Raw genomic sequence first — 25,551 nt, 5'->3', positions numbered from 1 at the left:
GAAAAGAATGTATATCCTGCTACTTTTGGTTGAAATGTTCTAAAATTACCAATTAAGTACATCTGGTCTAATGTGTCATTAAATCCACTGTTTCTTTTTTATTTTCTATCTGGATTATGTATTCATTGATGTCAATAGAGTGCTAGAGTCCCCACTATTACTATGGATGTCTCCCTTTATATCTACAATATCAATATTTACTTTACTATGGATGTCTCCCTTTATATCTGTCAATATTTACTTTATATGTTTAGGTGCTCCTACATTGGGTGCATAAATGTTTATAAAAATTTTATCCTCTTCTTGGATTGATCCCATTCTCATTGCAAAATGCCTTTTTTTGTCTATTGTTACAGCCTATGGTTTAAAGTCCATTTTACTTCATATAAGTATTGTTGCCCCAGCTTTTGTTTCATTTATGTTTGCATGAATTGTATTTTTGCATCTTTCATTCTGTGTCTGCTTTTAATCTAACGTGGATCTCTTATAGGCAGCATATGTACAGGTCTTGTGTTTCTTTCCATTCAGCCACATTATGTCTTTTGATTGGAGCATTTAGTTCATTTACATTTAAAGTAATTATTGATAGGTATGTACTTATTTGTTTTTGTAGTTCTTTTCCTTTCTTATGGTCTTGCTATCTTATATGACTATCTTATATGACTATCTTATATGACTTACATGAGTATTATGTTTAGGTTCCTTTCTCCTTATTTCTTGATTATATTCTTTTGGTTGTTAGTTACCACGTGCTTCCCATATACCACACTATGTTTACAGCAGTCTAGTTTAAGTTGATGGTTGCTTTAGTTCAAACACATTCTAAAATCACTACAATTTTTACTCACATCCTCCATATTTGTTTTTGTCATTCTTTTTTATTTCTGTTTGTGGGTAGTCCTTAGTTTATTATTGTAATTACAAATGATCTTTCTACTTTTGTTTTTTAATCTTTTTGCTTTTACTGTTTGCCTGTCAGTGAGAATATTTTTCTCTCTGCTTCTTAAAGAAGTCCCTTTGTGGTGATGAATTCTTAAGTTTTTCTTTTCTGAGCAACTCTTTATCTCACCTTTGACTTTAAATGATAGCCTAGTCATCTTGGTTTTAGGTGTTTTCCTTTCATCCCTTTGACTATTTGTACCATTTCCTTTTGGCCTGCAATTTCTGTTGAGAACAGCTGACAGTCTCATGGGAATTCTCTTGTATGTTACTATTTGCCTCTTGCTGCTTTTAAGATGGAATCTTTGTCTTTATTATGATGTGTCTTGGTGTAAGCCTCTTTGGGTTCATCTTGTTCAGGGCTCTGTGCTTCCTGAACCAGTATGTATATTTTGTTCATTAGGTTGGGGAAATTTTTAGTCATTATTTCTTCAAATAGGTTTTCAATCCCTTGCACTCTCCCTTCTCCTTCTGGTAACCCTGTGATGTTATCCCAAAGGTCCTTAAACTGACCTCAATAAAAAAAAAAAAAAAAAAAAAAGTCTGCTTTTGCTTGTTTCCCACTATCTTTTCTTACAAAGTGCTGATTTGATTCTCTGCTTCATCTAATCTGTTATTGATTCCACCTAATGCATTCTTCATTTCTAAATGCTACTTTTTATATTTTCTAAGTTCATCTATTTTTTTCCCTAAATGCATTGAACATTTTTTTTATAACTAGTTTTTGAACTCTGGTAGATTGCTTATCTTCATTTTATTTACTTCTTTTTATGTATTAGGTAGATAGCTACATCTCCTATCTTGGAAGAGTGGCTTTATGTAGTAGGTATCTTGTGGGACATAGTCTTTCTTGTCTCCTGATCCAGGTGCTCCAAGGTATCCCTTGTGTGGGTTGTGCATGCCCTCCTGCCATATTGATTTTAGCACCTCAGTGTGGTTGATCCTCAGGCTGACAGGCTAAGAGTGCTAGTGATGCCTATAGTGGATGAGCTGATGTGCAGAAGGCTGACCCCACAGAGCAGGAGTCACTTTAGCAGGGCTCTTGTGCCAAGCAAATCTGTCCTTTACGTGTGTCATTTGTGGAGCTGGTTGGGTGTTGCTATGATACAGTCTAAAGCCAGCCACTAGGTGTGTTGGTTCTGGAGTCTCTTGGGAGGGGCTCCATTGCAGGCCAAGGTCAGCTGCTGCTTGTGCTGCACTTAAGGCCATGGAGTAGGAGCTACAAAGTGATCTGTGGTTGCTCATTGCATGTGCTGGCCTTGCAGGAACTTTGGAGAGGCTATTCTCCAAACCAAGGCTGGTTGCCACTTCTACTCAGCTTGGGACGCTTCGGTGGGCACTACCAAATGAGATGAGGCCAACCGCCACTTGTGCTGGGTTTGTGGTCACCTAGTTGCCAATACTGGCTGCCACTTAAGCCAGATTTCAGGCCATAGGAGTTACAAGCAGTTACAATACAATTTGAGACTAGTTGCTGCCTGTGCTGAGCTTGAGGTCACTTATCAAGAGGTGAAGGGCATTTTGAGGCCAAGAGCTGCTGTTTCTAAATGCTACTTTTTTTGGGTTTGTGGACCTTTGAGAGTATTTAGGAAAGACCATGGTGTGAACAGAGAAGGCCACTAGTGTGGAGGAGCCACTGGAAGAGGTTCGTGTCCAGCACAAGAATTGGGCATGGGGAACAAGGTGTCAGGGATTCGCCTGGCTAGGACAAAATGGTGTTAGCCAGATTTGGCACCAGCCAACACATCTTCCCCTAGAGAGAGCCTCCCTGACCCCTCCAGCTCTCATCCTAAAGCTTATCAATTTAGTTCATCCCTGTATGTTTCTGGCACTCTTGGAGCCATTGCCCCTGTGTTGGAACCTAGAGAATTTGTGAGCAAGTGAGTCCTTATGGGGCTAGGCAGCCTCACCTCTCACGGGGTCCTCTGCAGTTGAGCTATCCCTCTCAATTCTTAGTCATCATGATTATCACACCTTGTCTTTTTAGATGGTTGTCCTATAATTTAGTTGTAATTTTGATGTGGGAGAAGGCAAGCACAGTGATAAGTCATGGTGGCAGCATGTACCCTTGACATGATGCAGTGAAAAGGGTACTTCCCTTCTGTGGGCTTCCTCACCGAAACCCCTGGCACCAGTCTGTCCAGAAGAAAAACCCAGCACTCCTCAAAACTGCCGAGGTCATGAAAAATAAGGGAAGTTTGGAAAACTACCACAAAACAGGAGGCTGAGAAGACAGCGATTAGTAGGCGTTCACAATTGGTAAAACTGGATTCAGGATGTGCAGGGTTGTCTGAACTATCATTGTAGCTCTTCTGTAAGCCTTAAAAGCTTTCTAAAATGAAAAGTTTGAGCCCGCATCATAGAGGACCTTGAACTAAGAACTTTAGACTATTTTCAGTGATTGGTAAGCAAAGTGACAAGATCAGAAATGGGGTTTTAAGAAGATCAGCAACTGGAGGGCTGCTTAGATACTCTGCTGGAATTTCCTCCATTGTGTCTATCTCCTTGTGAAATAATTATGGAATCAAATTACAGGAGTGGCAGTACAGGTGGGAAAAGCTTTAGAACTAGTGATGTAGGAATGAGCAGCTGAAGTAAACCAGGCTGATTCTAAGTGGTGGGTGTCAAATGGGGATGACTCCATGAATCCTAGGAGGAGCAGCATCTTAAAGGGCTTTGATTATATTGTTTTGAGAGTTGCTTTCTAACACCCAAAAGTACCTCAGGTGAAGTAGCAGCTATGCTAAAACTAAACGAGGAACGAAGAGAGAAAGACAAGGAGATTGCCTATCCAACCTGGTAGCTGGGCTGTCTAATACAGTATCTAGTCACATGTAGCTGTTAAAAATAATTAAAATTTAAAATGCATTTACTTAGTCACACCAGCTACATTTTAAGAGCTTAGCATCCAATATGGTAGCCATTGACTACATTTTCAGCTTTGGACTTTTAAATGGTCCAGAAATGAACATTTCCCTTATAACAGGACATTCTTTTGGGCAGTACTACTCTAAAGTCTTCCTATGATAGTTGTTGATTCTAGGAGAGTTAAAGATGCTGATCACTGCTATTCTTAAATTGGTGGAGGCATTTTGTGGACTATGAAAAATTCAAAAGCTGGATGAAAGTTTTATTATTCTATAAGTAGCAGAGAAGTTCTCTACAATGTCTTACTAAGTATAATAAAATGAAACCATGGTGTAGAACTGTGAGTGCAGTATGTCACTGTGTGTGTTAAAGGACACATCCAATGCTTGAGTATGTAGAGGCTGCCTCTGATTAATAGTCATTTCTCTGTAGAATGAGACTAGGGCACTTGGGATGACAATGTGGAGAGGAGGCTTAATTTTCACAGCTTGAATTTTTTTCATGTTTGTATATTATCAATTTTATAAAAATAGTACATATGTAAATTTCAGTAGCAAAAACTGAATTAATTTGATAGATGTTGAGTAATACCTGATCCATTTCAACAGCTATCCCAAGGAAAATAGGAAGAAAAGGAAACTACCTTAATATGATAAAGACCAATATATGTAACCTAACAGTGAACTTATTAAATAGTGACATATCAAAGAAATTATATTAGTAACAAGTCAGAATTGTTGGCTATCACCACCATTATAAGTGTTTTTGACAATGTAATAGTTAATATCAATATAATGACAGCAATCATACTGAACAGAGAATTTTCCTAAGTAAGTGTTCAAATCAAATTCTCCTGGTATTGCACACTTTAAAAACATATTTTTGTATTGCACAGCTAAAATGGTGTGGGAAGGAAGGTCTCTGAATCCCAAATATAATAAAGTGTAAATCCAATGAAATAAGTGTTAATTCCTAATGGTTTATAACCTAAAGTTTAATGGGTCACACATACAGGATCAAAAGACAAAGCCTGTATAGAATCTGAGCAAGAAAGGCGGTTGGATAAGAAACCCATTAATAAAGGCTCTCTGAAAGGCAATACTGTCAGTGGGTCAACTAGAAATCTGTCCCACAGAGAAAGACAGTAAGAGTAAATGTCTCTCAGACTTGGATATGAGCGGAACAAGAAAAAAAGTCTGAACTTGATAATTCCTTATCAAATCTCTGTACTCACACAGATTTAGGACTAGGATTCACACTAATTATTTGCATTTAAAAGTCCAAAGCTGAAAATGTAGTTAACATATGGCCCAGTTTTAGTGCTCCCCAAGGCAAAAGCAAAAATGTATCCTTTTAGAGAAATGAATTTTAAAACAAGGTCACAAAGAACTCCCAGAGATAAAATTCCAGAGAAACAGCCCGAAATTACAAAACCCAGGAGAAGCAAGCTATAATGATTGAGCATCAGCAGAAACAATAAACTGTAGCCCCATCCCACCATTGCCATACATATTAACAACTGATCAGTTATGGAACATTAAGTATATTTAATATGTTAAAATAAAAGTTTTAAAAGGATAATTAAAGAACAGGAACTATCAACATTGGATAGGGCAAATTTGAAAGAAACAAATGGAATTTCTAGAGATGAAAAAAAATGTAATAAATTAGAAACCTCAGTGGATACACAGCTAAAGAAGGAATTGGATAAACTAGAAGATTGCAATAAAGAAATTACCTAGAATGCAATATAGAGAGACAACAATGCAAAAAAAACAGAACAAAAGATTTATTTTTAAAGAAGATGCAACATATGGCTATTTGAAATTCTAGCAATAGAAGAAAAACATATTAGAGTATAGGCAATATTTAAAGACATAACAACTGAGAATTTTCTAGAATTGATGAAAGACATGAACTCTCAGATTCAGGAAGCTCTGGAATCCCAAATAAGATAAAGAATAAGAAATATATACCTACTTATTTCATAATGAAACCTAAAAACAATGAAGATAGATTGCCTATAAAAGAACTACGTACTGAATGCTGTCTTGCATCACGAACAAAAGACCAAAAAAAATATTGAAATGACACCTTCGAGTGCAGAAAAAAATTATGAACTTACAGGTTTATACCCAGAAAAACAACTTTTAAAAATTAAGAGAAAAATAAATGCATGTCAACTAAAATGGGAAAAGTTTACTACCAACAGAACTTCACTAAAAGGAATTTCTGAAGGATGTACTCCAGAAAGAAAGAAAATGAATCTAAAAGGAAGATCTGAAATGCAACCAAAAATGATGAGCAAAGATTACTATGGTGGGTAGATTGAAGCAATAATTGAACAAATATAAAACAATCACAATAATGTCTAATTTGTTCATTTAAAAAAGTACTAGAAAATTATAGTGCTTAAAAGCGTTAGAGTGTCATTGGAGTTAGTGTGCTGAGTACAATATCTAGTACTAAATATTTAGTACTAAAGGCCTGATGCACACAAGAATAGGCCTTCCTTCCCTTGGCTGCCAGCACCATCTTCCCTCTGGCACCCGGGACCTGGGCTAGCTTCCCTCTGGCCCCGGCTTTGTCAGGAAGGATGTCTGGAATGACGTCCAGAAGACATCTGGTCTATTTAGCATATTACCCTTTTATTATTATAGATTATTATTATAGATGTTGATAAAGATACTGATTAATTTAATATTCTATTACATTAAATGTATGTGATAAATTTTCTAAGGTAGCTACTAAAATAATAAAAGAGTGTATGTAACCTTCATACTAGTAATGGGGAGAAAATTAAATGAAAAGGAATAGAAACTTTAATCCAAGGATGCAAGGAAAAGTAAAGGATCAGAAAAGCAATATAATAAAAGTAAATCCAAGTATAATGGTAAACACATTAATGTAAATTGACTTTATCCATTTAAAAAAGATTGTCAGCCTAGATAACAAAACAAAATCTTATTACATGCTATCTACATTTACAAGACAAAGGTTGAAAGAAAAATCGTGGAAATAATTATATATGTTAGATGATTACTAATTAAAAGAAAGCTGGGGTAACTATTTTTATATCAGACAAAATAGATTTTAAGGCCAAAAGAATCTCTATCTATTGATTGAAACTAAAGTTACCAGGAAAATAAGACATTTTAACTATAAATGCACTTTTGTGAATCAACCGTATAAAAATTCAAAATGATAGCCCTAGCTGGGTGCTCAGTAATTAGAACATCAGCCTGTGGAATGAAACGTTCGATTCCAGTCAAAAGCATGTACCTCAGTTGCAGGCTTGATCCTGATCCCTATTAAGATGCATGTGGATTGATGGGTCTATCTCACTCCTTTATATTCTCTCTAAAAATATCAGTAGGAAAAATATCCTCTGAGGAGCATTAACAAAAAACAAATAAAAGTAAAAAATAACAATCAGAATTATAAGAACTTGATAAATCTATCACAGTGGTAAATTTTCTTTAACATAAGTCTCTTAATAACACACTAACAAAAAGGTTCATAAGGATAGAAAAGATTTGGACACTATAATTAACTAGCTATACCCCAAAACAGCAATATTCTCATTCTTTTCAACTGCACAAGGAAGACTTACAAAATTAGACTGTGTCCACAAAGTAAGTCTTAATAAATTATTACACAGACCAAATTTTTTGACCATGGTACATAAGAAAAAAAATTAACCCTGCCCATATAATTGGAAACATAAATATAATAACTTAGGACTCACTCATACTGAAACAAGGAAGTATGTATTCTACTTCTTTTGAGAGGTGACTACATTAATATAATAAGATTTATATGGCAACATTTTCACTAGGACATCTCAGTTCTTTGACCATTCAGAGTAATTGAGTTTTTCTTCCTTGTATTGATATTTCAGAACTTTTGAATAATGCTGTTTCATTTTTTGCTAACTTCAAAAGCAACGGAAAGATTCACAAAATAATTCTACTTGAGGAAATTTTCTAAAAAGCAAAATCATGCCTACTACTTTACAACAAGTTAAACTAATGATGAACAATTTTCAGAACTATGGCAACATATGAGAGACAATTTCCTGGAGGACTCAAATTTCTGCAACAGAAAATTTCCATAGCACTAGCTAAAATTTGCCTAATAAAGAACAAAAGAGGAAAACTATGAGTCGTGAAAAACAAATTTTCTTTAACTCCTTAGCAACAGGGAGTGAGTTTTATTATTTAACTATATGACTATTTGAGTAGATCTTTTAACTATATGACTATTTGAGTAGATCTTTTAAATTTTGAGAGTTGAATATTTTTTTTAAAAAAGGCTAGGAATAGCAGAAAAGGTTCTCAGGTAAACCTTTTAAAATGTCATAAAATTGAAACAAGTGATATAAGCTTACAAAGTAGAGATGGCTGTGTTTTATCTTATTTGAATGCCCCCCAAAATGTTAAATAATCAGATAAACAATAATAGAACTATTAAGGGGATTTGGTGAGATGACTTTATTCAAGAAGGAAATCTGTAAGGTAAGGCAACAATTTTTCTTTTTATCAACAATTATCATTTAGTAACACACACATACACACACACACACACACACACACACACGACATATTTATTGAAACTTGATTACCAATAGAGAAAAGTAGTATATAACTTGACAGGGGAATGGTTGAATAAAAAAGGTTATAAGTCCTATAAAAGGATGAGTTATATCAATGTAGAAAGATACCCATGATATATGTTTGGGTGAGACATATCATATCTATATATAAAAGCCAGTCAACCAGTCGCTATGGAGGTGGGGAGTGGGGAAGGAGCAGAGGCTCAATGCAGGAACTGCCCCCAGGTGGTCAGTGCACTCCCACAGCCAACCTCCCATTGCCTGTCAACTTCCCATGGTCCCTCCCCCTGGCCGGCCCTGATCAGAACTGAAGGAGATGGCCCTGATCAGCTCCGATTGCCCGCCAGGCTGAGGGACCCCCACCCATGCACGAACATGCACGAATTCATGAACTGGGCCTCTCGTGAAGACATAAAGAGACTGAAAAGACTATAGAAAAGATTGATAAAGCTGAGACCTTTTTTTTTTTTTTTTTTTTTTTAAGGTAAACAAAATTGACAGACCTTTAGCTAGACTCACCAGAGGGGCAGGGGGACAAATAAAATCAGAATACACCTGATGCCACAGATACAGAGGATGATAAGAGTCTACCACAATGAGCCCTGCCTGGTGTGGCTCAGTTGATTGGAGCATATCCCGAACACCTAAAGGTCACAGGTTAGGTTCCCCGTCAGGGCACATACCCAGGTTGCAAGTTTGTTCCCAGGTTAGGGTGCCTATAGTAGGCAACCAATGAGCTTTCTCTCCCTAAAAGTAATAAAAACATATCCTCACGTGAGGAATTTTTAAAGAAATATCACCTCACACCTGTTATAATGAAAGATAAGAATTATGTGTTGGCAAAGATGTGAAGTAAAGAGAACCCTGTGTACTGTTGATGGGATATAAATTGGTACAGCCATTCTGGAAAACTATATGGAGGTTTCTCAAAAAATTAAAAATAGAACTACCTTATGATTCATCAATTCCACTTCTGGGTATTTATTTATCTGAAGAAAACAAATCCACTAACTCCAAAAGATAGATGCACCCCGTGTTCCTTGAAGCATTATTGACAATAGCCAAGATATGGAAACAACGTGTCTATCAAATGAATGAATGGATAAAGAAAATGTGATTTATGTATTGTAATGAAATTTGGCCATAGAAAAGAATAAAATCCTGCAATTTGTAATAACATGGATGGGCCTTGAGGACACTAGGCTAGGTGAAATAATTCAGACAAATACCATATGATCTTACTTATATGTCAATAAAGAAAAGAAAAACAACAACAGGTTGGTGGTTGCCAGAGACAGGGATATGAAGGGTGAAGGGGGTAAAAAAAAAAAAAAAATTAAAAAAAAAAATAAAAAATAAACACACAAGCAAACAAAGAGTTATACCTATATATATTGACATAGAAAAATACTCATATCCTTGAGTGGTAAAACCTGTCATAGAAAAATGTATGCAAGGTAATCTCACTTTCACTAGTGAGAAACAACTCTGAGTTCTCTGTGTATTATGAACACGAAGAGATATGCCTAGAACTGTTAATTAGGGTTACCTCAAGATAGTCTCTCCTCAGGTCCACATAATGCCAACGCCTAAATAAAATATGCAACCATAAAATTAAAGGCAAAAAGAAAACCCGAAAGCATGATTACTAAAGTGGAAAAAAGTTCAGTGGAATTGCATTTTCTAAAAAATTAGGAATGCAAAAGAAATAAAGCCTTAAAAGTGCCTCTAAATAAACAATGCCAGATGCTAAAAAAAAAAAAAAAAAAAAACTTGAGGGAGAATCCATTAAAATGTTAGTGTCCGACTACTTAAAAATATTGGTGGAACAAGAAACAATGACTATCCTAGAGGTACTGTGTAAAATCTAAGTTTTTAGAAATGAAAACAGAATGGACCAATATTGCCATTAAAAAAAAATAAGTGACCGACCTAGGAAACAGACTCAGAGACCTAAGCTATTCACTCTAAGAAGTCCAAAGCCGGCAGGCTATAAATATGGAAATTCATAGGCAATCATATAATACAATAAGGCTAGCTGCACAGTGGCTCTAATGCTGCCACTCTTTCTCTCCCCCCCCCCCCCCTCCACCACACACACACACACACACACACACACACACACCCGACCTTTCTGTCCCAGCAGTCTTTCCCTCTGAGCCAAGATAAGGCTTCACAGGTTTCCTTAACCTAGCACTTCCGGCAGCCTCTACCCAACTCCCCACACTGTAGCTGCCATGGAAGTTGAAAACAACCTGTCATTTCTTCAGTAGAAGAGAATCCAAGATAGGAATTCACAGCCTAAAAATGGGAAAGCTCATGGGGCCTCTTCAAGGTGTAACATTCAAGAGGAAGACATTTAGATGCAGGCTTGCTAAATCCCTGAACTTTAGAAATAAAGAATGACGGCTTCGGGCAACTACAGAGGAAGTTAATATTTCAGGCCATCAGAGATAAGAATAGCTAGAGATCAGCCTATTAAAGCACAGAAAAGAAATGCACAGGACCTGCAGGAATTCTCCAGTGGCAACCTCGTCATTACCCAAGGGACATTTAACTTGGATCAGCTAGAGCTGCTTAAAAATAAGTAATGTTAGCAATCGGAGAATCATTGATGTAAGGTAAAGTTTAATTACTTTGTATGACAGCCTCTAAAAATGAGGGGAAAAGATACTTTAAATACATTTCAGAGTGTCAGTTCTATTAATCCTCAATGAGGTGTGGAGGGCAACTCAGATGGATCTAATAGTAGTATATTTCTTGTTACAGAGTCTCAAGTTGTTCTTTCTTTTTCTTTTTTCTTTCTAATAAATAAGCATGAGAATTTAGACAAATAAAGGCAAAGAACAATCTATTTTAAGATATCGTTGCATACAATAACCATTGATTTTTAAACACACTTATATAAGTACCACCCAAAAAGAGAGAAAAGAAAAACCCTACACAAAGCTTCATTACTACTTAGAATTTTTATTTTCTGTCTTGAAACTGTTCTTTTAGGGCTTATTGAGACAGGGGAGTGGGCACACTAGCAGAGCTACAACCAAACACACACATGTGGAAGTGTGAAAACTCACATCTACTTGCCTGACTGCACTTATAGAATGCCATCAATCTTAAGACACAACCTGATTTCAGGGTTGTTAAAATCTAAAAAAAAAAAAAAAAGGAAAGAAAAAGAAAAAGTGTGCCTTAGAATTGATGAACTAGGACAGTGGTCAGCAAACTGCGGCTCACAAGCCACATGCAGCTCTGTTGACTAATAAGTTTGCCAACCACTTAGGGAAAAACACTTAAAAAACATTTTAATAATGTACTAATGTCTTTAACCTGAAGTCAAAACTTCTGGGTAAGGGTAATGCCTTACGCAGCGGTCGGCAAACTCATTAGTCAACAGAGCAGCAAACCGTGGCTCGTGAGCTGCGGTTTGCCAACCACTGAACTAGGACATGCCAAATAAGTAACTTTCCAGGAGGGTTTTAAAGGAAAGAAGGTGCTTAAAACAGATGAATATGACTCAGCGTGACACATATTATACTACGGGGTGTACAGAATGTCTTGAATAAGGACTTGCCCAGGGGAAGCACAGGAGGCTTTCCAGGTAGGGCACAAGGATGTCCTCGGAGAAGGCAGAATGGAAAAAAGGAGGGAGAAACCCAGAAACAGAAAAGAAAAAAAAATAGTTCAAATATGACAGACTGGGTTAAAGGCCTCACTTCTAAGGTCCTGGGGATTCAAGGTTTTCACCTATTGGCCCCACCAGTGCCACTGTCCAATGAGGAGGGGAGAGCACTGTCCCTCATCTACAGACATACTCAGGGATCCTGTGGGTTTGGTTCCAGGTCCCTGCAATAAAATGAGTCATAATCTTTTTGCTAGGTCTGGCCTTCAATTTGTAAAAAACACAACATCTCTGAAGAGCAATAAAGCGAAGTGCAATAAAAGGAGGTATGCATGTGTATGTCGAGCGAGCTCGTGAATGTGTGAGCTTAGGCCTACGAGTTAGGGTCGTCTGTGGCCAAAGATCACAGCTGTTCTCCTTTCCTGTGTCGCCCCAGAGAAACTGGAGAGTGAGAAGCTGAACGTGGCTGAGGTCACCCAGTCAGAGATTGCGCAGAAGCAAAAGCTGCAGACTGTCCTGGAGAAGATCAATGAGACCCTGAAACTTCCTCCCAGAAGCATCAAGTGGAATGTGGACTGTGAGTGTTACCGAGAGAGGCGGGTCTGGGGAATGGTGCCGGTGGTCTGTACCATGAGGTTTTTCCAAGAAGCCAGCCAGGAAGCTGGCCGGCCCTGGGTGGGTGCAGGCCCATTCACCTTACTAAGGAGGGACACATCTCCTACCCTAAGGATTTGTCTCTGCGACAAGTGATGTCAAAATCCAGGATATCTTTTCTGTAGGAGCTCATGTAAGGTAGGGAGAGGAAGGACACTCGTGTTCATTGAGCTACATCTATGTCCCAGCATGACCTTCTGAGAATGCTCTTGTAGGGGCTTCAGGAAGCAGAGATCCCTAAGTGCAGGCAGCTGAGAAGCCAAGGGGGATAGAGGTAGGGGGAGGAGGCAAGGGCAGGCTCTAGAACAATACCCACAGCCTTTCTCTCCATCACTCATTTTCCAGAAGAAACAAAGATATGGCTGACATTGTAGGCACTGGCACAGGATTTTTCAGTTCAGGTTTCACAGCTAGCCAGGTCAAGGATCTCAGAAAGTGCGAACCATTCATTCTTATGCTTCAAGGGCCTAGATGTCTAATATGGACTTAATGTGTCCATAGCAGAACCAGCATTAAATCAGCAAACCGAATGAATCCATAGAGACGTTATTTCCCTCCTGTGGGGAGTCCAGAGTTGTTTAGTTGCTTGCAATAGATAAAAGTGTGAATTTAGATTGATAAAATGATTTAGGTTGCGTTCTTTGCCTTTGTTTTAAGTACTAAAGGGTTCAATACTATATCTCAGTGAACTCAATTTCTAAAACCTAAAATGGACACATCCTTCCCCTCCCCCATAAAAAACACCTTTCAAACTTAGCAAAGAAAAAGGAATCTTCACCTCTCAACGGAGAGACCCAGTAACTACCAGTGACAGTCTCTCCAGCAGGTTTCTAACATCTGACATTGGAGGCGAGACACCAAGTACCTCCTTCAGCATAATTACACCTTTGCTCGCACAGTGTGAAAAGCCAGCAAGCACAGCACCGGAACAGGGCATCCTCTGCCAGGAGACATAAGAGGAGGATGGGGAGGGGGAGGCCCTGGCTCTGGGCCCTCGATGCTGCCTGAGCTGTGTCCTGGGTGTGTTAATAGTGCTCAGTGCGGAAGGGAGGGAGGGAGGGAGGGAGGGAGGGAGGGAAAAGGAAGCTTGATCACTGGTTTGAGAAAGGTACCTGCATTTGGAAATCCACAACAGTCATAAGCATTGAAGCATAAAGTAATAAGCATCGAAGGCCTCTGATCAAGACCCCTGCTTAGTTTTTTTGTTTTGCTTTTTAATCCTATTTCCGACTCCTCTGGATACGAACCATCTCCATGTACCCTTCCAAACAAAACACTTTTTACCTTACGAGAGAACCCACCTGGGGAAAGGCTCGGAGAGGAGGTGGGGATTTGTACAAGCCACATGAGGACCACCACCCTGTGTACTGTCATTTCCCGCAGGGAAATGTGCACGAGTAAAATAATCGCTCACACTGCCTCTCTCGTCTGGCTATTTGCATCTTCACTCCCTACCCTCCACGTCAACGCATGTTTTTATTCGATGAGGTCCAGTACATCGTATGTTTTGCTATTTTTCACTCAGTAGTAAGTCATACATGTTTTCTGAATTCCCATGTGGTCTTCATAGTTACCGTTTCTGATAGCCGCTCTGTTTCCTGGGGTGAGCATCCCCTAGGAAACCTGACCCCTTTGGACGCTGATCATTTCAGGGCGGTGGGCAGCCTGTGGCCGATATCAGACGGTGCCGAGTTGAACGTCTTCGGTGGTGTCTCTTTTTGCTTTCCTTGAATTAGTCCTGTCACAGATTCCCAGAAGGGCGATAAAGGACGAGGTGGGAGGGAATGATTATTTCCAGGGCCAGCTCCCTAGGAGGCCTCAGGCCTGTTTACCAGCTGCCCTGGTTTCCTCCGGGAGGAATGTGGCAGGCACAGCCCTGAGGGAAGCACCGTCCCTCCCGTTATCTTTCCTGGTACTTGGAGGACATTGTGTCATCTTTCCAGGCAGGATAAGCGGGATGAGGAGAAGCACCTGGGGGGGAGGGGGGGACTGCAATTAGGATGCAGGGATTGGAGCAGCAGCTGTTCTTCCTTCATCTGTTTTGCCTAACAGCTTTTAGAACAAAGGTTTCTCTGCATAATAATAATAATAATAATAATAATAATAATAATAATAATAATAAAATTGCAAACCATGGGTCTAAAGGAACCTTTTGCTAGTGGACAGTATTTTCCAGATTTTTTTTAGTGGCAATATATTTCTCATACTACATGTACAAAGATGTTCATTATTGTGTGTGTGAGAGAAAGAGAGAGAGAGACACGACTGTATATTATTTCTTTTGAAAAAATAATTCCCCGGGCAGAGTACTCGTTGAAAGGGTCTGGCATGGGTATGGTGCTTATGACAGCTCTCTGTGTTGCTCCCCAGACAGTCACGATGACATACACTGTCACCAGCGAGCAAGAGCAAGCTTTAGGGCTACAGCTTTCCTAGCATTGTGTTTTGTGATTAAAGGGGGGAAAGGCAGCAAATGTCCTGAAACCCTGGGCGACTAGGCTGTGGGTGGGGCCGTTCTGATCACGTGAGTGCGCACACCACATCGGGAGCCTTCTCTGAGGCTGCCCTGACGGGTGAAACTTTTGACATCCTCAGCAGCTCAGAGCTGAACACTTCTGGGAGGTGGAGTTCGCAGCAGATCGCTGGCTGTTCGCTGCTGGATGGTGTTGCCGAGCGGCTGCCCCGCAGCCCGTGGAAAGCCTTGTGATAACAAGAAGCTCTAATGAGTTCCCAAGGAATGTCTGAATCACTTCCTTTTCTTGGTGATTTCTCAAGGCTTCTGTAGAGCAGACTCATCAATCCTGGCCCAGACAGAAGGACACCCAACGCTGGGCCCGGTTCGTGCTAAGTCCACAAAATGGGCACTTTTTTGTTCTTGCCTTAAATGACCCCTGTAATGAAGGATCACGAGGCTGGTAGGAACTGTGAAGGCAGGTAAAGTGTCTGGTGAAACTTCCCTTTTATGAGAAACAAAGGGGAGAGAGTGGTTTGATTGCCTAGATGCCAGGCACTTTCTCAAATTGTAATAAAAAAATATCAACCATTCCTGGGCACCTGCTACGGGCTGGGAACTTTGTTTACATTATCTCTGGAGATTCTTACATCCGTTATTTCTGCACGGGCACAGCTATCCCCATTTGTGAAGATGAGCAGATTGAGGCTGTGAGTCCTTCAGTGGCCTGCCAGAGGTCTTGTCGGCAGTAAATAAATGGTTGAGTTGTCAAATCAAAACTCAAGCTCAAGTCAGAACTCAAGCTCCAGTCTGCTCAACCATGTGTGCACCCCATTACGTCTCCGTCCCTTTCTCCTCAGATCTACTGAGAAAACTATAACCCTGTGCTTGGCAAACTGCATCTCTTTGGCCCCTTGAGTGTGGCTCTTCCACAAAATACCCCGGCCTGGGCGAGTCTATTTTGAAGAAGTTTAAAGTTTAAAAAATTTGGCTCTCAAAAAAAAATTTCAATCGTTGCACTGTTGATATTTGGGTCTGTTGACTAATGAGTTTGCCGACCACTGCTATAACCCAATAGTTGCCCAGATTTCTCTAGTATAAAGAGCTTAGCATCCAGCACATCGCTCTGTAGCTACAGAAGCCAACTGGTCCTGAACACTTCCTCCCAGGTATTCCCCAAGGAGCACTGCCTGCACTGACCATACCTGACACTCAAGAGAGCAACAAAGCCCTTTAGATAAGTCCTGCTTTCCTCCAGGGATCTTAGAGCCCTCATCAAAGGGGGAGGGGTCCAGCGTTCCTGGCTCAGTGTCTATGTATTGAGAGCCTGCTTTGGGTAGAGCCGAGGGACAAGGGTAGTGGTGATAATCCAAAGGGCTCAGAGTCAAGTGGGAAGGGAAGGAGGGTGCAAAGCAGACACACCCATGGTTGTTAAAATAGAATGAACAAAGACATGGAGGTGGTGGAGAGCTGACCTGAATTCAGAATTCAGCCACTGTCAGGGTCTCTGTGGGAGCCTTGGATCAAATCAGAGGCACAACCTTGGAAATCCAGCAATGGCATGATCTAAGAAGCTAGCTCCTTGGGACCTGGCCAAGAATGAGGTTGCCCAGGATGAGGCCTGCGATGACCCAGGGTGTCTCCTGATCCTCAGGGGTGGGAATACAGGGGCAGTGGATGTGACACATTTTGAATATCTGCTTGTATCTGCCTAGAACCTAGAAGATTCTCTGATTTTTTTACATCATCTTTCATTTCAGCTGTTCATGCCAAGAGCCTGGTAGCCATCCTACACCTGCTGGTTGCTCTGTCCCAGTATTTCAGGGCCCCAATCCGACTGCCAGACCATGTTTCCATCCAAGTGGTTGTGGTCCAGGTAAGACAGATGCCATGTGTGCAAAGGGTGGAAGAGTGTGTGCTTGTATATGGAATGCCTTAGGTGGGCAAGTACCGGGGTTTACGTGTTTTTGTTAGGAGGGTGACTGTGTAAGGTATATTTGAGGATGTGTGGTGTGTATGTTTGTGAGGTTGTCTAAAAGGATAAGGAGGAAAGAGGTGTGTGTGTATGTGTGCATGCACACCCTGCAAGCCATCGAGAATTATCTTTTGGGTAAACAGTGGTGCACAGGTATGAGGAAGAGATAGACGTGAGGGCACGTTTGTGTGTGTGTGTGTGTGTGTGTTTGAGAGACCCGACTGGCCCTGCCTGGACTGAGGACACTGCCCCTTTTCACCCGCCCCGAGAAGCACAGCTGGGCTCTCAAGTCATCTTTTCCAGATCGTTGGATGGAATTTCCATGCACTTGGCGGTGTAATTTCCACAATGAGGGTGTGCACTCTCCCTGTGACTATCTCATTCTACCCCTAACCCCATTAGATGCTCAAATTCAATTTTATTTTCCAACTTCATGCCATTTAGCAAAAGGTCATTTGGTTTGCTTGTTTCTGTTCTTTTCCAAATAATCATGCTGCAAGGGAAGACTCCCCTCATAAGCAGCTCCTGGAGTATCCAGGAATCTGGAATAGAGAATAACATGGCAGTTCTGCATCCAGTGGTGAGGAAGAGCCTGGAGGGTTGGTGAGCTCTGCCACACCAGGCCAGGCCAGTTTCCAGGACAAAAGGTCTTTGAGCTGAGCTTTCAGGGATCAGATGTGAATGGAAGAGGACTTGGGGGAGCTTAGTTGTGCCCTAAATGAAATTTCTTTTACACCTTCTGGGTACTGAACTTGCTACACATCCAGGGTCCAGGGGGTGGGGTGGGGATGTATAATAGGACTATGACACCTTGGCCCCGCCTACAGATAAGCAGCAGAGAAGGCTATCAGGGGCCCATAGCCAATGCCAATGTGTGTGGTGCAGACATAAGTGCAGGCGACTGATTGGCCTCATTTATTGAGCACTCAACTGTGTCAAGCATGGGCCTGAGCATTTTCTATCTGCTGTGGATACGTGACCAACCCTGAGCTTCCTGATCCAAGCATCTTCCTAGTGAATCCAGGCCATCTCTCTATTATGTTATTTTTACCCATCAATAATGTGTGAATCCGTTTCATTACTTTTTTTTTAACTATGATTCAAGATCTGAGCAGGAGAAGGGGCGGCGGGCTCCTATTTTGAAACAGTGGTCACTGCAAGCCCATGCCTTATGCCTTGTTTTGAGCTCAATTATGGGCCATCTGAAGGCTGTTGTTGGTTTAATTTGTCCTGTGGGCAGCCTTGTTAGCATGAGGGAGAAAAGAGGACACGTTACATAAAATGGCATCAATGCATGTCAGGTTTTATGGGGTGTTTTGCTTTATCAAGCTAAGCAGGCACAGAAGCAGGACTCGGAATTGGCTGTGAGTCACTGAACTACAGAGAGCTCTTTAGGGGAACAAACAGTGGCTGCCGTGTGAGGGGTCATTTAACCCAGATTTCTTCTCCCTTGTGTACAGAAGCATTTAATTCTGCATGATGTGTGGCTGAGGTTTTATATCTGTGAACGGCCTCACAAGACAAGGACACAGATTCCATCAGCCCCCCATAAAAGCATTACCTATGTTAAAGGTGTATTTGGGAAAGTTCTGATGTATCCTCATTGGGTCTCCTTTAAGGGATGTTTACTTCCTCTTTTGCTTTGCTAGTCCATTCTTCTTAACTTCTTGGAGCTATACTCTTTGCCTTTACCCAGGTTTACTTTTCCTTCTGTCAGTATTTTGCAAGGACCCTAGATTCTGTGGCTATTGAGAATGTGAGGAGAAGGTTCCGGAAGTTTTGGCAGGAGGGTCAAGAAGGCAGGTTTCAACAGGACACCAGTGCCAGAAGGTCCTTGTGGACACTCACCTCCGCCTTTGAGGAGGATGACTTTGCTGTGACAACTGATTTCCACACCCAGACCACCCTCCAAGGGCCTCTAGCTATGAAGGAACCTGATGCAATGCATCTCCCTGCTCATGCCCACCTGAAGGTCCTCCTGAACCCGAGCACTGCTTCACTAGCTCCCATGCTCACCCAGCGAGGCTTAAATTCTAAACCAGCCCTCACTTGGCTCCCCATTGTCTCGTGGCACCCTCCCTGCAAACCTCCCCCTCAATGCATTGTGCTCTAACTCTGCCTTTTTCCTTAGGCCATTCCTTCCTCAGGAATGGCCTCTCCTGTGTCCTTTGAATGCCAGCTCAAGGACCCCTCCCCTTGGGTGATTTCCCTGACCATCTCCAGCTGAATGTGCCTTTGTCTCTGCATAGGGTGACCATGTGATTTACTACCCAAGACACTTTTGAGAGTGAAAGGAATCCTACTAATAGCTCTCCTGGGTCATCAGGCAAAAACCCTGTTTGGGGGAAACCATTCTCATATACCTGCTTCATCTGTGACGTTTTACTCTTTAAGTTCCTCAAACTCCAATTCAAGGGCTTGTCCATAGAAAGTACTAACTAGGGGATTGTACTCAGAAGGCACTGATCAATGAAACAAAGAAGAGAGGATGAAGTGATGGGAGGGGGGTGGAATAGATGTCAGATAGATGGATAGGTAGGTAGGTGGGTAGTGGATGGATGGATAGGTGGATGGATGGAGGGGCTGGGTGGGCCTCCAAATTACTTAACTTTCCCCCAGAGAGTAAGCTAGTTACCTGAGGACTGTTCTGGTTATTTGAAAGCTCCTGTATTTACCCAGTAAAAAGAAGGAAAAACAAACTCTCCTTCTATTTGAATTCTCCAAGCTGGGCCCCGGTTCCTCCACCCCAGCTCCCTTAGCTGAATGTGTTTCTCGGCTTCCCTCTGTGGCCCCAGCTGGAGGGCAGACACACCCTGGCCTTCATTTCCATTTGGTTTACTGTGGATTACTCCAGGAGGCAAACAGTTTGCTTCCAACAGAATGTCTTCCAATAAAGAAAGAAAAGATTCACCATCCAAGAAACAGCCTACTTGTTTGGACTAAACACGAAACTGCACTGGAGTACCAATGGTACGGTCCAGACCCGGGAAGTCAGGGGCCTTGTTTCACTTCTGGAAGCTTCTCAACTCCAGACTCACGTTCTTCAGCACCAGTAACTTTCTCAGTATTGGGAATGCTAATTGGTATTTTGTATTTTTCTAAAGTATATTTTTCTCTTCTCCTCCCAACCCTTCTCCACACCCCCGTTTCAGAAACGAGAAGGAATCCTCCAGTCTCGGCAAATCCAAGAGGAAATAACTGGTAACACAGAGTATGTCAACACCATTGTTGCCAGCGATTCTGTAATGGAACACAGATGTTTCTCCGAAATTCGTCCATTTGCTGATATTTAGTTTTCATTTATTGGGATTGCAAGAGGGATTATACTTCAGCCAATGATTATAGCTTAGCGTTTTCCATGCATTCAAAACATGCCTCTCAATGCTTAAGGTACAAACTTGGGTGGGGAAGTGGGGAGAGAGAATTAGCAGTGATTGAAAAATTCTAATTTTGTGGCACTCCGGGAAAAAAGTGTGCCCCAAAAAGCTAACCAGCATGAAATCGTCATGCCATAAACATGGACTTGAATTTAAATTGCTAGCCTTCAAAAGAACGTTTTTCTTCCTTTTCTGAATCTGATTGATTTGGTCACATGCCATGACCCAGAAAGCCCCTCTCTACCTTAGAGTGGTGTTTTTATTGTTTTCACTTACTTGAAGAAATTGAAATATCAAAACATGTAAGCGGTTTGCCGCCGGGAAGACAAGTTTGGGTCTTAAGCAGAAAGAGCAGGACCGTGTGTGGGTTTGAGATCCCTGGGCAGGCCTGAGCCCTGGCCACATGCAAGGCCGGGCAGAGTTTGTTTTCTGGTCCATCCCTCCTCTATCCTCTCTTGAACAAGAAGATCGAAGTTAAAGAGCAGAGACCTCTAAGCCAGCCTTACTTGAGTTCAAATCCAGACTCTGCCACTTGACTCAACTTTGAGCCCCTCAATGTCTTCATCTCTGAAGCAGGGAGCATTTTGCTAACCACAGAGTGTGAGGATTTAACGTGGTAACAACCCTGCCCTCCCTTGCCCATGCCCTTCATTGCTGACTTTTCTGGCTTTTCCCCATTAGAGCTGACCCACACCATTTCAGCCCGATCTCTAGGAAACTCACTTCCTCTCCCCCATAGTGGCTGACGGAGGTCCAGAGCGGTGTGGACCTCACTATGAATGTGCCTTAAAGGGGCCCAGGAGTGTGGGCATTTCAGGCCCAGGATAGGGCAGAGGTGCGGGGAGGCCCTTCCCCAGATGTCCAGGTGATGGCCTTATTCTACGCCACTCCAGGGCCTGGTTCTGGCAGCCAGGAAAGCAGCTGATGTACAAGGCACACCCATTCTTGGCCTTGATTCTGTGAGGGGCGGGCTGAAAGCTGCCCTGACAGGCCCACGGGGAGGAGAATTACTCTCCATCCCGCCCCTACCTCTCCTAACCTCCGCTTATCCATGGAAAAGAGGAAAACGTGTCTGAGAGGATCCTGTGAGAAGCTCCCAAATCAGGGAACATGAAGTTTCAGTTTTCTGAGCAATCTCTCAGCTGCCCCTGTGCTTCCTATGGTCCCTTTCTGCCATCTTGCCACATAGACATAAACAAGGATGCAAACTCCTAATAATTTGACAATACACTACAGTCTCTGAAGCACACATGAAGCAATGATTATACCTCCTAAAACCCCACAGCCCAAAGGAGAAGGAGATTATCACTGGTTCACCCAGCAGTAAACTCCAAGTTCATTATTCTTTCCAATGCATTACCCACAAATCATGTAATGGGTGACAGAAGCGCAGTTGGAATAAACTAATGAGACCCCAAAACATATTAAGGAAAAAAATGTATTGAGCATTACCTATATACCAGGAATTGCGCTAAAATCTTTTACATATTAAATTATGTAATGCTCACAACATGCTATCTTCATTTTAGAGATAAGAGACCTGGTGCCCAGAGAGGTTCAGTAGCTTGCTCAAGGTCACACAGCAGACAAATGGCTCTGTGGGATTTAAACCTAAGTAGTCTGTCTTTTAACACTTGTGTTCTTAGTTCTTTGCTGCTTCACTGGTAAAAGTCCAGTTCCAATTCCTGCCCTCTTTGAGAAAAACCTATCTTGGAGCAAGGTGAGGTGCAATTTGATGGGTATCACAGGATGTATAGGAGAAAAACTTGCCCTCTCTAGGCCAATGCCCACAGTATCCTGGGCAGTGAACTTACTAAGTGTAGAATGCCAAGAGAACTTTGGGGCTTTTCAATCAAGGGCGAGGAGAGAAGATTCACACTGTTTTCTTTCTCCTTTTCCTACAGGGCTCTCTCCGGAAGGCATGGTGAGTTGCGTAAGGTTGTCCATTGGTGCTGGTGGCTTCCATGGGGGTCTGGTTAATTCTGCAACAGCTGGGAAGCATAAGCACTCAGCTTGCGTCCTGCATGTGTCTGCACCACCAGCCTGGTGACAGAGCTGTGTGGTAGGGAGGGTCTGCTTACTGGCGGGAAGAGGAAAACTAACCGCAGCTGCACAGTCCTTTCGCAACTAACCAGACCATGGGCATTGCTGGGCCTCTGGATGGGTGCTGGGCAGTCTTGCTCGAAGCATATGGTGACAGCAAAGAAAGGAGGTGTATTTACATGCTCGGACTGTCTCCTCTCTGCCCAGCCCTTCTCGAAGCTGCTTCTTTCTCTTTCCTTTTCATAGCTCCTGTCTCTCCCACCTCCCAGAACTTTGGGTTTGTTCACAAAGTCTGAGTGTCAGAGGTCCCAATCACTTTCCTGGAAGTCTCGGATTTGCCCAGCGGTACAGAGTAGGGAAATACAGACCCGGAACCTTCCCTGCCCCAGGTTTCCCTCCATTATTTCACTTCCCAGTTCAGAGAATGTGGGATGTGTGGCTTTGCTACTTCCTGTGATCCTGTATTTGCTGTGCATGTTTTGAATAATTCCAGTAATGCTAAAACAACTCAGATCAGTAGGCATACTGAGCAATGCACATCCTTTCTCATCTTTTATCTCATAACACACCTGGGAGGTTTCTTTCTCAGGTGGCATGTTAGAAGAGGAAACTGAAGCACAAAGCATTGAAGTGTCTAGATCACTCAAGAGGAAGTTCCCAACCTGCTTATTGATTCACGCTACCAGGATGATTGGCTGGGTGTCCTGGTTTTGATCATTAGGGCGTGAAGTGATTTGATATTTGGATATCGTTCTATCTCCAAAAAGCTTCCGAAACACTTTAGAGCCATGACTAAATCATAATGTAATGAATACAAAGACTGAAGAGAAATGACAGGTCCCCAGTTAAAGTGCCTAACCGAGCCACTCAATCCCGGCCCAGAAGAGGTTTGACACAGAGGATGGACACACACACACACACACACACACACACAGCTCCTTAGGTGAGCATACCCCAAATCTCTGCCCTAAACTCAGCTTCTAGAATTCCCAGCGCAGCCTCATGCCCCAGAAAGTTTCCATCTGTACCTGACCGTGTGGCCAGGATCTGGGGTGGGCTTCCCACCAGGAATCAGCTATGTCCTTCATCGACATTTCCCTCTTTTTCAGAACGTGATGCCTTCGACACCTTGTTCGACCATGCACCAGACAAGCTCAACGTGGTGAAAAAGGTGGGAGAGGGGTGTCTGGTAGGGAAGCAGTGGGGATGGAGCAAAATATTTTAGGAAACATCATTACCTACAGCTCACAAGCTTCCTAAACCTGGTTTCACCACCAAATCAAACATGGGCTTTCCTACTTGATGTCCATTTTTCCTGTCCCTTCTTCTCACTGGAGACTCATCCAGTGCCTTTCTTCTCCTGTCAGTGTGATAGCTTCTCTCAGAGGGTTCTGAGACTGCTATGAGCACCCTGTTTCCACCCTTACTCAATCTCCAGCCGTCCCTGCCTCCACACACAGACCTCCCTCTGTTCCTTGGGCAAAGGCACCTGCACCTAGAAAGGGCCTGGAAGGAGGGACCCAGTGGGGTCATTTCTTCTCTGGCCTCCTTCTTAATTTTCTTTTGGCCCCCTGACCCTGGGGTCAGACACTCCACCTCTCACTCAGGACTCCCAGCTCCTCTCACAGTTTGAATCACATGGCGTCCAGGACCGTAAACCCTTGGGAGCCTCCTTTCCTAGGAACTCCAGGGGCTTTGCAGAAAAGCCTCCCAGGCTGCTCACTCATCCTCACTCAGCTCGTCACGGTGACTCCAGGCCCAGTGCTCTCAGCAGAGTCTCCCTGGTCCTTGTCCTCACGGTGGAGTCACAAAGGTGGCCCCAAGGGCCTGGCACTGGTGAGTCTCCATCTCAAAGCCGCCTCTGCTTCTTTTTTTAGACTCTCATCACTTTTGTGAACAAGCATCTGAATAAACTGAACCTGGAGGTCACAGAACTGGAAACCCAGGTGAGTGACAGCCCCAAGTGCTGGGTGGGGAGCCAGGCCCTACTCAACTGCTACCATTCCAAGTGCCCCATCCCTGCACTGCCAGGAGGGCTTTCCACAAGCTTTTCCAGGAAGGAGGAGATTCTATTCCTCTTTGGACTTTATCTGAATTTATTCTGAGGAGTTGCAAGAATGTTATCATGAATATCTAAACACTCTTCACCTACATACGCCAATTATTAATATTTGGCCACATTTGTGTGTGTTCCCCCCCCCCCCCCCTTCACCTAAGTACTTCAACATACACCTCTTAATAATGAATACATTCTCTTAGATAACCACACCCACTGATCCAATTCTGGTAATTTTAACATTGATAGAATACATTTTTTAGGTTCAACCATATGCAATTGCTGGTATTTGACTACTTTTGACAATGTCACTTGGTTCAAAGAAACTCTATTATATATTCCAGTTTTTTCAGTCTCCCTAATATTCTCCCATGCAGTATTTAGTTGTCATGTTTCTTTAGTGTCTTGCTATAGACAGATCCTCAGCCTTTCTTTACAGGAAGTCATTTTTGAAGAGTGCAGGCCATTTGATTCACAGAATGTCTCTAAATGTCCCTTCTCACAATTAGATTCAGGTTATGCATTTTCAGTAACACCACCGCCTGAGTAATGCTGCCTTCTCAAACACTTTTGTCCAGTAGTCCGTGACTGGTGATAGTAACTTTGGTCACAGAGGTAAGCTAGTGTCCACCAGACCTCCCTAATGCAAAGGTCCTCTCTCTCCTTTATAAGTAATAACTAATCTTTAGTGGGAGATACTTTAAGGCTGTGTAATGTATTCTATTTCCCGACCTCCTTTCGTTTGTGATGAATTTCTAAAATGAGATTTTTCTTTTGAGCACATGGACATCTCTTCTTGTTTCTAAAAGCAATTCCTGGCCCAGCCAGTGTGGCTCAGTGGTTGATCATCAACCTATGAATCAGGGGATCAGGGCATAGGCCTGGGTTGCGGGCTTGGGCATGCAGGAAACAGCCAATCTATGATTCTCTCTCATCATTTGATGTTTCTG

General features: G+C 42.2%; 1 protein-coding gene across 2 annotated transcripts in view; it reads left to right on the top strand.

Moving 5' to 3' along the window:
• The window catches only part of PARVA (parvin alpha), a 138,505-nt gene that overhangs the window by 97,713 nt on the left and 15,241 nt on the right, over positions 1-25,551 (top strand). For both annotated transcript variants that reach the window (XM_036426506.2, XM_036426508.2), the window contains exons 5-10: positions 12,481-12,621; positions 16,911-17,026; positions 20,278-20,336; positions 22,407-22,426; positions 23,655-23,716; positions 24,423-24,491. In XM_036426506.2, the coding sequence (XP_036282399.1) occupies positions 12,481-12,621; positions 16,911-17,026; positions 20,278-20,336; positions 22,407-22,426; positions 23,655-23,716; positions 24,423-24,491 (467 nt within the window). The remainder of the gene's footprint in view (positions 1-12,480; positions 12,622-16,910; positions 17,027-20,277; positions 20,337-22,406; positions 22,427-23,654; positions 23,717-24,422; positions 24,492-25,551) is intronic.

The sequence above is a fragment of the Pipistrellus kuhlii genome, unplaced genomic scaffold (genome assembly GCF_014108245.1).
Source record: "Pipistrellus kuhlii isolate mPipKuh1 unplaced genomic scaffold, mPipKuh1.p scaffold_m20_p_9, whole genome shotgun sequence".
Lineage (NCBI taxonomy): Eukaryota > Metazoa > Chordata > Mammalia > Chiroptera > Vespertilionidae > Pipistrellus > Pipistrellus kuhlii.
This window is presented reverse-complemented; position numbering and strand designations above follow the sequence as displayed.